Source organism: Cercospora kikuchii, assembly GCF_019650295.1.
Source record: "Cercospora kikuchii DNA, contig_00007, whole genome shotgun sequence".
NCBI lineage: Eukaryota > Fungi > Ascomycota > Dothideomycetes > Mycosphaerellales > Mycosphaerellaceae > Cercospora > Cercospora kikuchii.
The window spans coordinates 848,407-863,117 of NW_025408588.1; the positions used below are offsets into that span (position 1 = coordinate 848,407).

At 53.4% G+C, this 14,711-nt stretch overlaps 6 protein-coding genes across 6 annotated transcripts; 3 read left to right on the forward strand and 3 right to left on the reverse strand.

The window, feature by feature from the left end:
- Window positions 1-243: 243 nt before the first annotated feature.
- On the forward strand, window positions 244-4,774 carry CKM354_001044100 (SUMO protease ULP2; the record flags this gene model as incomplete). Its single annotated transcript, XM_044805900.1, has 2 exons — window positions 244-357; window positions 500-4,774. The coding sequence occupies 2 exons, from the start codon at window positions 244-246 to the stop codon at window positions 4,772-4,774; spliced, it is 4,389 nt and encodes a 1,462-aa protein (XP_044661835.1).
- A 224-nt stretch (window positions 4,775-4,998) lies between these two features.
- Window positions 4,999-5,795, reverse strand: CKM354_001044200 (uncharacterized protein; the record flags this gene model as incomplete). The annotated part of the gene is made up of 3 exons (XM_044805901.1): window positions 4,999-5,120; window positions 5,216-5,354; window positions 5,421-5,795. 3 exons carry the CDS (start codon window positions 5,793-5,795, stop codon window positions 4,999-5,001), a joined length of 636 nt encoding a protein of 211 aa, XP_044661836.1.
- An 869-nt stretch (window positions 5,796-6,664) lies between these two features.
- On the forward strand, window positions 6,665-7,475 carry CKM354_001044300 (uncharacterized protein; the record flags this gene model as incomplete). Its single annotated transcript, XM_044805902.1, has 2 exons — window positions 6,665-6,828; window positions 6,881-7,475. 2 exons carry the CDS (start codon window positions 6,665-6,667, stop codon window positions 7,473-7,475), a joined length of 759 nt encoding a protein of 252 aa, XP_044661837.1.
- Window positions 7,476-8,131: 656 nt separating this feature from the next.
- CKM354_001044400 (uncharacterized protein) lies at window positions 8,132-9,987 on the forward strand (the record flags this gene model as incomplete). The annotated part of the gene is made up of 2 exons (XM_044805903.1): window positions 8,132-8,474; window positions 8,534-9,987. The coding sequence occupies 2 exons, from the start codon at window positions 8,132-8,134 to the stop codon at window positions 9,985-9,987; spliced, it is 1,797 nt and encodes a 598-aa protein (XP_044661838.1).
- A 1,131-nt stretch (window positions 9,988-11,118) lies between these two features.
- Window positions 11,119-11,990, reverse strand: CKM354_001044500 (uncharacterized protein; the record flags this gene model as incomplete). Its single annotated transcript, XM_044805904.1, has 2 exons — window positions 11,119-11,895; window positions 11,946-11,990. 2 exons carry the CDS (start codon window positions 11,988-11,990, stop codon window positions 11,119-11,121), a joined length of 822 nt encoding a protein of 273 aa, XP_044661839.1.
- A 127-nt stretch (window positions 11,991-12,117) lies between these two features.
- On the reverse strand, window positions 12,118-12,984 carry CKM354_001044600 (uncharacterized protein; the record flags this gene model as incomplete). The annotated part of the gene is made up of 1 exon (XM_044805905.1): window positions 12,118-12,984. The coding sequence occupies one exon, from the start codon at window positions 12,982-12,984 to the stop codon at window positions 12,118-12,120; it is 867 nt and encodes a 288-aa protein (XP_044661840.1).
- Between the last annotated feature and the right edge of the window lie 1,727 nt (window positions 12,985-14,711).

The following is a 14,711-nucleotide window of genomic DNA, read 5'->3' on the forward strand; positions in this document are numbered from 1 at the left end:
GGGACCCTTGAATGAAGTCAGCGGGACCCGCTTCACGTTGCACACGCGTAGGACTAAAAGACAATCTTGAATGAAATGCTCGACCGTTACACATCCCCGCCACCACACCACGACGATACGACGCACTCGAGTCGGCCGAGCTCAGAACATGCTCGTCTCATCCCAACAATACCGAGATAGACGCGCGCAATTCGGGCACAATAGACGGAAAGAGCCGTAGCGGCACAAGAAGGCGGACAATCAATGTTGTCAAGAGCCGCAGAGACGTTGACCGGGTTGAAGAATACAGTGCACAATAGAGTGCAGGGGCTGCTTCAAAGACACGAGAGTGAGGCCTCGTCCTCAACCTTTGCTGCGGTATGACCTTTCCTTGCCCTTATTCACCGTTCACCAGCACACGGACATGGACATGGCTTTCAGCGGCTTCCAGCGAGGCATCGCCTGGAACAAGCGACACCACGCACAAAGAAATGCGCAATGGGCTTACTTTGAAGTACAGAGTCCTAATGAACGAACATCGCCGAACCGTTTCGTCCGAATGCCGCCGCTTCTGGAGGAGGTAGCGACACCATCACCGCCGCAGTCGGGCAAGCGCCGCCGAAGTGAAGAGGAAGACAGTCCGGGCAGAAGCAGAAAGAGCAGTCGAAACAACAGCAGCGCACAATCCTTGGCCCGTAATTACCAACAGACCCCCAAGGACGCTACTCAGATATTCGTGCCAAAATACGATCCTGGGAACGACTGGAATCCGCAGCCCCCAGCTCGAGCCCAGCACGAGAAGATGGGTGGGCCGTACCGCCCTTCAAAGGGCGTGAAGCCTAGGAATACCCTTGACCAGCCATCGGTGCAGAGTGGAAACAAAGGACCACTGTCTACGGCGCAGCAGCATCTGACGAAGCCGATTTTCAAGCCATTTGCAAACAGGAGAGTTTCTCAGCCACAGCAGCTTCAAATCAGCACAAGCAAAGGGAGCAATGTTGCAACGCCTCTGGATGTGGACGACGACCTCGAATATGAACGACCGCCTACCAAAAAGAGCAGACTTGATTATTCGAGTTGGGGCGAATTGACCGCGGATGACGATCTCACACAGGCAGAGGCGCTCCCTGCCAGGCCAAGCAATCGCAGGTCCGTTAGTCACGGGTCTGCGACTGGAGTGTCTGAACGGTCTAGACAACGACGAAAAGGCGGCGGGGATGCTTTTGGTAATAACGAGCTGTACGAAGCTGACAGGGAGGCCAAAAACTGGACGCCCAAACAAAAGTATTCATACACCAGTGTGAAGGGTGGTCTTCCTGTACCGCCGCACCAGGCTCCACATAGCTCGCCCCGCGCTGGCCATCATATTGCTTCCAACGGCACTGCGCAAAGCCCTCTCGATGTTGATGCAGACACCCTCCAATCAGCCGCTGAGAATCCTAACACATTGGCGTCTGGAGGGAGACGAGATGACGCGAGATACATGCCAGACATCAAGCTCATGAATGGGGTCGACGAAGCAGGCGAGGCTCAGAAACGAAAGCGACGAACGATCGAGCAAGGGAGTGCCTCCGATCAAAACGATGTCAAGAATTTCTTCGAGAGTGTAAAACATCTTAAGCCTTCCAGTGTCAAGGCTCGTCCTGCTGTGACTGCAGCTCCAAGACGGTCAATTCCGCAACCTCAAGTTGTCTATATGGATCAGCATTCTCAGCGAGGAACGCCAAGATCAAAAGCCGCACGCGAACACCAATCAGCAAACATGCGAGGAAATTTCGTACGAGATAAGGTGCAAATCGACGACGATGACAGTCCCGTGGAGATCGTCCGAATGCACAGTCAACCGCAACCCCGGCAACCAGTATTTCCGAGCCAGTCTCAGCCCCGCGAACATAGTCCCGATGTTCTTGGTGGTGAGACGACAGTAGGATCACTGAAGTCTCGAAGCGCCTCTCCCAAGAAGGTCGCTTCGGCGCCTCGTTCAGAACCCGTTGGCTCCGCATACGATTCTCCGAAAGCACGGACCTACAACTCCAGTCTCAAACCAACGAACTTTACACGAGCAGCAGACCAGAAACCAGCCGTTCCCAAGAAGGTAAATGCTGATATCTGGACGCTGGGCGAAGATGATGGCGATGTTGGCCGCACACAGATAACGACTTTAATTTGCAGAGGCTTTGCGATGCAAGCTACGGGTTATGCATTGGTTTGGGACCATGCCAACGAAAAGTTCCTCCTGGCAGATGAGTCCGGCACCTTAGTCCTCTCTCCATGGCGGAAAGAACCCGTTCAAATTTGCAAATTTGCTGCTGCGCACGGATTTTTATCCAGCCCAAGCAGCACGAAAGTCATACTGAAAGGCTCATCGGACTGGATGAGCTCGGGACACATTCTGCTGCACTTCCTCACACTCGAAGGAAAGAATTCTACCTACGAGAAATTTCGTGACGAGTTTGATGTGGAATTCGTGGATGTTGGTGCTGATCGACTTGATTCTATGTTCACAAATCTTGGCAACAAAGAGATCAAGGGGTTTTTGAAGTTGAGGGATCAAGCTGAAGCGCGACCAACGCAAGCACAAGCTGACGACGACGTTATTATGTACGACACTGAGCAGCCATCCAGTGCAGTCAAGCAGCCATCGCGACGCGAGAAACTTGTGAGTAAAATGAAGCGCGAAACTCTATCCGAGGTCCTTCAAGCACAAGAGATACAACAGAATGGCGCCGGTCAGCCGCTCTCTCGTCTCGTGGGAGCAGGCTCACAGCAATTCGCCAACGAGCCGACACGAAGATCGACTCGCCAGTCAAAGCCACCACCACAACATCGCGAGGCTTCGCCAGAACTGATCAGATGGACCGAGCAGCATGAAATGCCCAAGTGGTCGAAATCCGTCGTATACCCCCAGGTGGGCACTCGCCGCGTTACAGTCGATGTGGACGACCTCCGACATCTGGATGCTGGCGAATTCCTCAACGACAATATCGTGAACTATGCTCTACGACACATCGAAGAAACTATGTCTCCTATCCACAAAGAGCGCGTACACTTCTTCAACACATTCTTCTTCTCTTCTCTGACGACAAAGAATGGCAAGAAAGACTTCAACTACGATGCTGTAAAGAAGTGGACGAAGAATGCAGATTTGCTCTCAAAGCCTTATATTGTTGTGCCTATCAACCTCGATCTTCACTGGTTCGTCGCAATAATCTATAATCTTCCTGCACTGCGACGAAAAATGATAGACACAGATGACGAACCGTCAGCGGAGGATGCAATTGATCTGTGCTCCGATGGCGAAGTTCTTCCTGCAAAGACAGAAGAGCCACATCCCAAATTGGAGCAAATGAGCCTGAGTGACAGTGCGGAGGGCAGAACGGATGACCACCACGCGCAGAAGCATGGGACCGCGGACGGAACAGAGCTCGCAGCCGAAGAGACTGCCAGCAGTCAGCCCACGATCAAAGGCAAGAAGGGCAAAAAGAAGCGGGTTGTGCCAGTGAGAAAATTCAGCCCAGATCAGCCCATGATTATATCACTGGACTCTTTCGGACTTGCTCGTCCCAACGAGCTCCGCGTGATCAAGAAGTATGTCATTGAAGAAGCACGAGAGAAACGACAAATGGCTGTTGCGATGGACGACCTGCAAGGCGTGAACGCCAAGGGCATTCCCCAGCAGGACAACTTCTATGACTGCGGCGTATACCTAATCGGATACATGAAAGAGTTCGCCCGAGATCCTGATCGCTTCGTCAAAAAGATCCTGGGCAGGCAAATCGATGAGAATGACTTCAAAGAGTTCAACACGACTGCTTTAAGAGACGAGATCCGTGATACCCTGGTCGAGTACGGCGACGAACAGGATGCACAATACAAGAAGGACAAACTTGCTCGAGCATCTGCAAGGAAGAACGGGCAAACTCCGCAGGTCGGCAAGACACCCAGCGGCGCGCTACCATCTGCACACGCAACGCTCACTAGAGCTGATGCTTCGGCTCCGCCCCCTTCGAGTCAACCAGCACGCGATAGCGCTTCGGCCGAGAAGCTCGTCCGTCAGGTGACCCCCGTTCAACAGCAATCTCCATCTGCATCAAGAGGTGTATCACCCAGTTCTAGCAAAGTGGTACCTTCGCCACGAAAGAGCCCACGGAAGGGAGTCCCTCACGAAGGTGGTGCCGACGAAAATGACGACGAGTTAGAAGTCGACGCTCCGCGGCCGTTGACAAAGTCTCACAAGGGTCTTAACCCACAATCGCGATCTTCGCCTGCCACCGAGCCCGACGAGAAGCATGATCAAGAGGACGATCACGAGATGCTAGACACTGCTGATCCAAATGCGGGTGACTCTCATGGTTCGAGGTCAGCTACGCCGCCAAAGCGCCCGGCGCCTGTGCACAATGCCCATCTCAGTCCTTTATCAAGCCTAGAACAGGACAATCGAAATTCGCGGACACGATCGCCAGGCCTTGCCAGCACAATTTCAGCTGGTGTAAGCAATGACATGGTCTCCAGAGCTCAGATAGCTGCTCAAGACAAGACTAGCGAAGAAGTGCAAGTTGGACAAGACGGCGTCGAAGGCGCTGAAACTGACGATGAGAGCGGGACAGATGAATCAGAGCATTTCCCACAGCGGACCATTGTGGTTGACATCGGCGACGAGGGTGAGCCGGATCCACTGGGCAATTCGGCTCCCGACGAAGAAGCTTTCGAAGGCTTTCCTGACGGCACGGGCAACAATGGGGTCGAAATACCTGACTCACAGCCTGATGCGCGGCAGAGTCAGGTCGGGCAATGAAGTAGCTCATGTTTCCAGGTGACGAATGTTGAAAGTCAAGCAGCGCGTGAATGGACCGTGTTAAGACGCACGGAACATACGCTGCTCTGGTGCAGCGACATAATTTGGTCTTCGTGGCATCAGTACAGAACAGAAACTGCCTCTTGTAGCTTTCCATCTATCTCTATCGCCATGTCCCCCGCACATGTATCCAACGCCGCGCTGAACCCCTCTGTCAGAGCCACCTAAACGGAAGCTTTCTTCTTCTGCTCCTCGACTAATGCGTTAGTGATATGTCCACCGTTTGCGGCACGTCCTCTTGTCCCATCGGTCATATTCTGGGCTGCAGCAACGGCTTCGTCGACTTCTGTGCGTGCACATCAGGCACGAATTAGCTTTCTATTCCTTCGCAATGGCCGGAATACCGTGGTCTTTAAGACTGACCAATAATGGAAGGCCTACCTGCATATTCTCCTGCTCCTTCAGCTCCGACCCAGTATCTCTCCTTTTCGCGACGGAATTCGGCGAAATCCCATTCGCGGTCTTCGAGGTCATCGCGTGAGGATGTCCAGATGTAGGTTTGGGCGGGGAATTCTTCGCCCTAGAACGTCGAATTGGTGGGTCAGTGCCGTCATCGGTCATGTTTTAATATAGAGCAGGATCTCACCTCAACATTGCCCTCCCCAGTCTCGGCATCGCCTTCTTCCTTCAAGACCTTCACCTTGACTGGTCTTCTCTCATATTCGTCACCTTCGAAGATGTCCAAGCGGAAGATGTCGGCGTCGGTGAGGCCTGTAACGAATGTTCCGCGAACAGAGGAGTTGGAGCAGGGAACGACGCCTGGGTAGTCGGCTTGTTTGACGCGGTGGCGTCGGTGGTTGTGTAGAATTGCAGGATAGGTCTTGAGGTTATGAGTTGCGTAGAGGGGATTCGAAGAATCTGCGATGCCGTGGCACACGCGATGGAGAACGGATGGGGCCATCAAAGTACCGTAGAAGAAGGCTGATCGGCCTGTGGGTTCGATGGGGGTTGAGGAGGCCATGGTGATGGTGATGAGGCTGCGAGATTGATAGGTAGCGTTTTTCTTATACTGTTCTGTTGACTGACGATGGTGTCTGATTGCTTGTATCGCTCGCTTTGTTCAATGTCTTATTGCGATGTCTTGCAATGATGATATCGGCTTATCTCAAACGATGACTCTTGGTACTCGGCAGTTCGATAATATGTCCGTGGTCTGGCGATATTCGGAGAGCTGTTTTTTCGAGATTCTCACATGCGTTGTGAAAATCGTTGTCGATTAGCCTGGCTTATATTCAGAACTGTCGTCGTACTCCATGCAGAAACATGCTGTTCTGTCGGCGTCTGTCGAGACGACAGCCGCATGAGGTCGTCGGGCAGTGGGTCTTCGGGAGCCGACCCCTGCTGCCGATCGCGATGCAAAGCTTGTGGCGCGTCTCCTTTTGGCGAGGACACTCGGACTTCATCTTGTGTTTTCTACTGCCGACACACTCTTCACGCTCATTTAAAGACTTTCGGCGTGTGTCGACAACTCCCGGAGCTGGCTTGAACGAACAGAACACCAAGATACCGCGCAGGAAATGTGGATTGGCTAAGCACACGATCAAGAGCGTCATTCCTTCCGCCCTCCTCCGCCTGCCGAGCCCAGCGCGATCAGCGCGTGAGATATTAACGTGAGTGAGACCTCATCCTCCCGCCTCCTCCAACAACCAATTCACAAGGCATGTGTTTTGACACTGCTTCGGCATCTTCTCAGTCGCAAACATGGCCACGCCGGACAGTCCCACTGCGGACGCCTTGGCAGAGCACTTAAGCTTCTCAATCCCCACCAACATAGAAGAGCAAGTCGACACGGATCACCGAGTCTACAACTGCTGACAACCACTCAGAGCGATGGCAATCTTTCGATGGCTGGTAACGCATCTAGCCCCGATCTTCTTGATCACATCGCCGGTTACAAGCTATGCCGACCAGATCCTATCAATCAACAGAAATCGGTCATCAGCGGGATTCTCGTTGGACATCCCACTTATTATGCTCGTTGCTTCGATTTTGAAGTTAGTCACCGTTCATGGCAATGTCGTGTGCAACACATGTTGATGAAAGCAGGATCTTCTTCTGGCTTGGCGACCGCTTCGACACCGCTCTACTCATTCAAGCTGTGGTTATGGTTGTAGTGCAGATACTTTTGCTGCATGTCGCTCTTGTGAACAGACCTCCTTTTGGTGCTCAGCACAGCTTGAACAAGCCATTCGCTGGCGCGACCGGGGAGAACTACGGGACCAGACCATTTAACTTCTGGCAGTGGAGACATCGACGGACCTATTGGGAATTTCTTGCCTACTTTACAGTGGTACTAGCCGCTTTGCAGCTTTTCCTTGGCGGCAACTCGGGTTATGTTGCCATTCAAGGCTATGTGGCCTTGAGCATTGAAGCTACGCTGCCCATACCGCAAATTCTGGAAAACCAACGATTGCGATCTTGCAAGGGCTTCCGCTTGAGTGTGCTGGTGAATTGGCTGATTGGCGACTCGTTCAAGATGACTTACTTCTTCCTCTCCGACAACAATGTGCCGTGGGCGTTCAAGCTTTGCGGTTTATTCCAGGCGGCCTGTGACTGCTATCTTGGTGTACAGTACTGGATGTATGGCGAAGGAGAGGGAACGTTGGCTGGTCTTGAGGAGAAGGACACGCGATTGGCGTGATGATATTCACAGGCACGATGGAAAAGGTTCTAGACGTGATGGTCGGTGGGTGCTAGATACGCTCCAGTGGGGCCACCCTTCAGACAGGCCCGAGTACCAGGTTCACGATCATGATTGAAGACTTTATACGGCTTTGAGACCACACGATAGATACGGAAGATTCTTTCCGGACCATCTGCAGACTTGGATCTATGGGTCTCACCCAAGCAGCTGCCAGGCTCATACACGTGTGAGCGGCATCGAGCAGGCGCGGCTCCAGTCGAGCTACCTGCACTCTGCTACCGGCAGGTGCGATTCATCTGGTGCAGTATCAATCAAGCTTCGAGGGCTGTACCGTATACTATTGCCCACTTTTGGCTGGCCCTCAAAATTGCTGGACAAATGCTTTTTGGAAAATGTTCCCCACTTCTACTCGCTATTTCTTCTTATCATCTCTCGTTTCACTGGTTCACTCGCGACAACTCATGTCATAGGCAGCACATCTTGAGCCCACTGCTCGAACCAAGTCGCCCGTGTCGAGCTACCCATCACCCCTCTGCGTCCAGCGGAACTTTCGCGACGCTCCGACCACAGCAGATTGAGGTAAGAGAGAGTCCTTGCCTGCCCTTCGTCGCCTCTTCGTGGTCGTGATCTTCCTTCCCACAGTACTCCTAACAATGGTCAGCGCAACACCACTGGACTACGAAGCAGCAACCGCGCTCCTCAGTGCCAGAGCAGCCGCTCGACCTCGGGTCGATACCTATCGGTACATGGCAAATATGGCAGACGCAAACCAGCAGGTCCAATTCCAGCAGGCTCTCCAATTGCAGGAGGACTGTACCGAATCCCAGGCAGATCTGGATTACCTGCAGAACAACCAAGTGATCGGGAATGACCAAATGATGTGGAACAATGAGTACCCATTCGGCCAGCCACAGGAAGACATCGACGACTCATGGGCGTACATGCCACAAGCCATGCAACCGATGCTGCTGCCACCACAGATGCAACAACATGAGAGTAAGTGAAGCTATCGAGTATATGTCGTGGAAGCTCGTACCACGTCGGCACGTGCCCAGCACGGCTTGCAGCGCTGAGCCGAGATTGGCCGCCGATGCCGGCGCAGCCGTTTTCCCCCGCCCGTCTCGCACAACAATCTTATCAGATCATCTCTGCCTCGCGAATGAGAATCATCCTCTCCGACGCACAAGGCGCCATGACTTCGACTCCTCCCACGCCAGAAGCTAACGACGAGTCCGCAGACTACATCAACTACGAAGCACAGCAGCACCACCAGCAGGTTGCCGCCCCCGGGTTCCGCGCGTACGACCAGCCTTCACGCAGTGCGTCCGTCAAGCACGAGCGCGTGGACAGCGTCGGCAGCAATGGTGTCGGCAACAAGGTCGCCATTCCGAAGAACGGCTCGATATCTTCTCTGAAGCGCAAGGCAAGCGACGAGTTGTCGCCGACGCAGAGCGGTGACGCCAGCATGACTGCCCAGCGGAGTGGGCCCATGTCCACGGACATCACCATTCCTGCGCGCCCACGGCCTGGCCGGAAGCCACTGGGACAAGAGAATGCCGCAGACCGTCGCCGGGTGCAGAATCGGGTCGCTCAGCGCAACTTTCGTGACAAGAGGGCTCAAAAGAACCAGCAGCTAGAGGATCAGATCCGCGAATTGAGCACGGCCGGTCAGCAGCGAGAGGCTGAAAACCGCAACACAATTGCCCACCTGCGGGCACAGAATGCCGAGAAGGACCGGGCACTTGCGAATCTCAAGGCTGAAGTCGCCGCCCTTCGCACAGAAATTACGGAGAAGGATAAGCGAATTGCCGACCTCGACAGCAACCTGAAGGCCAGAATATCTGTGGAACAAGTGCGTTCTCAGCCTGGCCAGCCGGCGCTCCACGAACCCTCCACTGGTCCCACACCACCAAGCTCAGAGTACGAAATCGACTTCACCAACTATGGGCGGAGCACCAGTTCGGCGTACGCCATTCGCGACGTGCTCAATGAGAATAATGATGTCGAGTTCACTGTCGACAGTGAAGACCCTTGCGGCTTCTGCACAGATGAGCAGAATTGTGCCTGCAAGCAAGAGCAGCAGCGCCAGCGATCGAAGCCAGTGCCCATGGAGCCTAAAATCACAACCATGCCCGGCAGCTGCGACATGTGCCGTTCCGACCCGGAGCGAGCACGCGCCTGTAGAGAGATGGCCGCCGCAACACGACCAGCAAGTGGTGAAACCCCTCGCTCACTTGCCACTCAGCCAAGCATAAGCACCCCAAGCAGCAGTACTTCCATGCCACCGCCCCGGATGTCTTGCTCCGCCATGCTCGACCAATTCAACAAGTACGGCCAACGTACATCGACCATCCGCGACTTGTTCGGAGGCCGCCCTCTGAATGCATACCCGCGTGAAAACGGTGGCGGTTTCGATCTTGAGGAGAAGCAGGCTGCTGAGGTCCTCTCTACTCTCGCTCGTCGCAGCACTGGAGCAGAGTCTACGAGCTCTTTCGCTTCATCGCAGTAATCTGTAGACTTGAGCACACCTTTCTGCATCATACGACGTTAATGACGGCTCGAGCGTATGATTGCTTCATCATGATACCAATTCGACGATTCTTATTGCATGCTATCTTGGGGTGGGGCGTTTGTTAGGAGTGTGGAGTACCGCGTGAGGAGGAAACAAAGGCGATGATGAACATAAACGAACGCTCTCGTTCGCGTGACGGAAAACAACATTGAGACTATGGCAGTGCGATCGCTGTTGACGTTTGTATAGCGCATTCGCCTTTGAGGTCACGGTCGGCCAAGCATGCACGTAGAGTGCAACTGCTCACAGTAGATGCTACTTGAACCAGCTTAGAAATTTGTCACATTACTTCGCTACTCTTCCCTTTGACTATTCTGACTGCCGCTGTGCTTCCACGGGAAACTTGCTCATTCGTGCTCCAGTCATCACAAAGATCTTGAACTCTGCCTCAAACTTGGTTACTCATTAGTCACGCCCTGTCGCCACATTCTCTACTCGAATCTTGCCACCTCCTAACTTCCTGAGCAATGAGAAGCAGACAATACACGATTACTATTCGTTCTCTCGCACTTGAAAAACAAAATCAGCACTAGTTCCAAGCATGAGTTGGCCACCCATGTGGCTGGCGTGTCCTCCTCCTTGCCGGTTCTCCCGTCCGTTGCGTTATCGGCTTAAGGATTCCACGTGTTGGACCATACGCCTTATGCTTTCCTAAACAGGACCTGCGATCTTATGGTTTGGGTAGTCTCGGCCGAAGGAATCCTCTTGACACGAAATCGATAGCGAGAGAGGCACGGGATAGAGCACATATGTCATTCGTTCATGATCTGATGAGAGGATTCTATGATGGAGTTGGCGTGATGCTGGCTCATACCTACGAAGGATGATTCAGCTCTCTGGTCGGCTGAAGGGGAGTTCCAGTGTATTTGGGGGGGGGGGGGGGGGGGGGGCGGTTTCCAAAAAAGCACAGGGAGATCTGATCCCATGCACACGACTTCGCCATAGCCTACTTCGAAGTCAGGGAATTCTTATTTTACCAGGAACAGCGTTGCTTTTGAGGCTCGATGTAACGTTGCAAGGAGTCGGTAGAAGGTACAAAGCTGATAAGTGATGTCTTTTTCATTCTATTCACGGTATTCTAGGATGAAATATCTTGGGCGGTGCCGGTCCACCTTGCAGTTCATTAAGGTCCCGAAGCGTTTGAGCCTTGTTTCGATAATTCTGCGTCCTCGTCTCGATATCAGAACAATCACTATCACTTCGTCCCGAGGCCAACATTTTCTGAATATCATTTTTCTGCTGCTCATTCGGCAATTTCATCAACGCTCTATCCTTTGGCAGGTGGTAGAAGTGCGCCGCGGCTTTGCAGGCACCAAACATGGCGTGAGGTGTAATACCAATATCGCGTTTGAGTTCGCACAGGCATTTCCAGAGACGGAAGCCGAGGATTTCGGTGGTGACTGATTTTGTGCCGTCTCGTGCCCTAGCGGTCGAACGAAGTAGGCCTTGATCATTGTCGTAGTGTACCAAGATGAGCATGAACTCGTATCTCGTCTGTTTGTCGTCTGCGCCAACTGGTTGGCCAAGTAGTATTTTGTTGTTCGGGTTGAGAGCTACCTTTTGCTCGAAGAAGGCGTAGAGTCTGGTTTTGTCCGGTGCATGCAGAGGAAGGGTTGCCGCCGAGTCCTTTCTGTCGCTGGGCGGCGATTCTTGCCGAGGGACGTCCGACAGCGAGGAATTGAGCTCGTCACCTTGTTTTGTAGGAAGCGCGGGTCTGGTGGGCGGCGGCTCTAGTTGTGCGGGATGCCATGGTGGAGGAGGGAGCTCATCACTCTCGTTGATCGGGGGCGCGGGTCCACTATCATCCGCTAATGATTCAATTGAATCGTCGTTGCCTGCCCCATCCTACACTGTGGTTAACAGGCGGCAATCTCATGATGCCAAAGTGAACATACTTCTCGATTTGAGAGGCTGTATTCGTCTTCTGAGAGCCCACTCATCGCGAACAGGCAGTAGCTTTTTGCAGGATGGAAGGTATGAACGCTGGACTGCGTCTTAACGATATCGTCTGCTGATATCCAAAGTAGTAGCTGATGGTACACGCTGGTCGACAGACAGGAAACTTCGTCAAGGGATAGCGTCGACATTCGTGTCGAGATTCCAGTAGGGCAGGAACATGGGATTGTCCAACCCACAGCTGTGACCTGTCGTTGTTGGTGCGACTGCCATCCCGTACTGAGTAGGTGCCAGCGACATCGTGGCAGGTAACGGACTCTCCACCGACGCTGCCGAGTACGAAGGACTCGCCAAGGAAGGAGTGTATTCTGAGTCGGAAAGAGGTCCTGGCGGGAGGAGGTAGCTTCCTGTCAAGTCAGGATCGACGGCTCCGACCCATGACTGCATTGGATATGCTTGAGGAGCTGCCATCGGTATTGAATCTTGTTCGGCAGGTGCTAACGTTTCTTCTGGAAGTGGCCATTGCCATGCCGGCTCTTCGAGCCAGAGGTTTCCCATCCAGTTTTGCTGAAGGTCGAATTGCGTTCCTGCCTCCAATGAAGCTGGGAGCTCAGGCGACATTGCAGGTGTCCCAACTGAGGCCATAGGGCTGTCGTGACTTCGAGCTGATGTACCGCTGTCCATAGATGCTCTGGGTGAGCGGTCGACTCTGGCGCGACTGCCTTTCAACTTGTACGTGCATGCGTGGCCTCCTCGAGTACACCGCGTGCACGGAACCATGTTGTCGCATCTTGTCTTCAACCTCGAACACCGGTCGCAAGCTCTTTGGCTCCGACTGTTGTTTGGCGGCTGTTTACCTCCAGAATGGATGTTATAATGTCGGTCGAGGAGATCCTTTCGCTTGAAGCTTGCGTCGCAGATATCGCAAGCGTAATTGGTGGTGGCTGAGTGGTTCTTCTTGTGTCGATTAAGCGTTTCGGCAGCCTTGTACGCCCGGCCGCATTCGAGGCACACATGCGAAGAAGGCTTGTTCAACATGTTGTATGTGTAAATGCTGCAAGATCAGACGTGGTCTGACCCAGTCAATAGACAGGAACGACGTCGTACGCCCCAATCTATATTTCGCTTGTGAGCACGTAGGCAACCGGTGAAGACAGACCCACCGGAGATTACTCTAAACCCCAGCGATACTCGCTCGCCAGATCCTACGTGTGTGCGCAAGATTGAATGCGAGGAATTGAGCTAGCCATGCACCTATGAAGCGTGCGCAAGGCGCTAGAATTAGAACACCGCGAGAGTATGAATCAGAGGGAGAAAGTTGCCAGCCATTCAGGTGAGCTTTCGCTGGTGGCTGTAGGAGCCGGCAGGATGTCTCCGAAAGGGAGCTTCGTCAGAGTTGTTCTGTGATCGGCAGTGGAAGACAGTGATCAGAGGGAGGCAGTGAACGCTAAAAGCCGCGCCTTGCAGGCTTGGAGCATTTAAGATCAATCCTTCGAGAGCTTAAGCTATTGCCACAGTACAACGATACGCGTATCTGACGAGTGAAGTTAGCAGCAGACTGTGTTGGCTCCAGGCGTGTGGCGTCGTTTCGTTGCAATTGTTATGTCGAATTTGAGCTGATTCCAACAATACACTGAGGCTCGTAGGTGGCATCGAAGGTGCAAACAAGCTTTTGTGGAACGCAGGCCATCCGGTCGACGTAGCGCAGGATCTCGTCACTCGCTCCCCAGGACAGTCCGAATATGTCGAACAGTGGAGTCTCCATGGAGCGATACCGGACGAAGACACAGCACCGAAATCTAGTCCTGCTTGCTCAGCCTTGCGAGCAAGACGACACGGAGTTGGTGGTCTTTGACTGCAGACGATACTTTCCATGTTGATCGGCAAACCGAACCGACCTCGCTGCTCGGTGACGAGCGCGAGCCGTTGCGATATCTTTCGCCTTTGGCATGTGCCTGTTCCTGACGCGCTCCACCCGCAAGAGCCGCCTCCATAGTCGCTGGCGCCTCGCTGCCGTCGGGGCTACCGTTAGTCACCAGAAACTCTGTCATTGCAGTCAGCAAACAGAGTTCGAACGAAGATCACCTCCAGGCACCGCGAATCCAGTAGGAGTTGAGGATTCGGTCGACTCCGAGGAGGACTGCGAGCACCGAGTTGCGTTGACAGCACTCCGCTAGCACTCCGAGCGCAGCGGTCGACTAATCCGGCCGAGATCTTGACTTTGGTCCGACAAGCCGCTGCAATGTGACGAACCAGTCCACTGGGTGCTTTGATGGCGATGACTAACTTAGCAAGAAGAGGAGAGAAAGCCCTACATTGGCTGCAAAAGTGCTTCCTCTCCGTCGGCTTACCAAGACCAGACGTGCCGTCGCTGCCGAAAGTCAAAGCACTGGTGCCGAAAACCTGCTGCTACATTTCCAGCCGCACAAAAGTCTCCGGATGTCACGTTGGAGCGCGACGTAGACAGGAGAAAGGTACAAGACTACAACTGCCGGTGAGTCGTGGCTGAGGGAGGCTTACAAAGGGGCTGGTGCCCTAGAACTCGTCAAGCAATCCTCTGATGAGTCGGAGACAGGGCAAAGGAGGGCAAAGGACCCTTTGACTTTTCTGTATCGTCTCTAGTCTCGAGCGAACGAAAATGATCGTTCATCAGCGACAAGTCAGATATAGAACCAACTGCCGCGAATGCAGAGGTTCCCTCTGGCTCACTGGCTACAGATACCAAGCTCGTATTCAAGCAGATGTCCAACGAGAACAAGCAAATA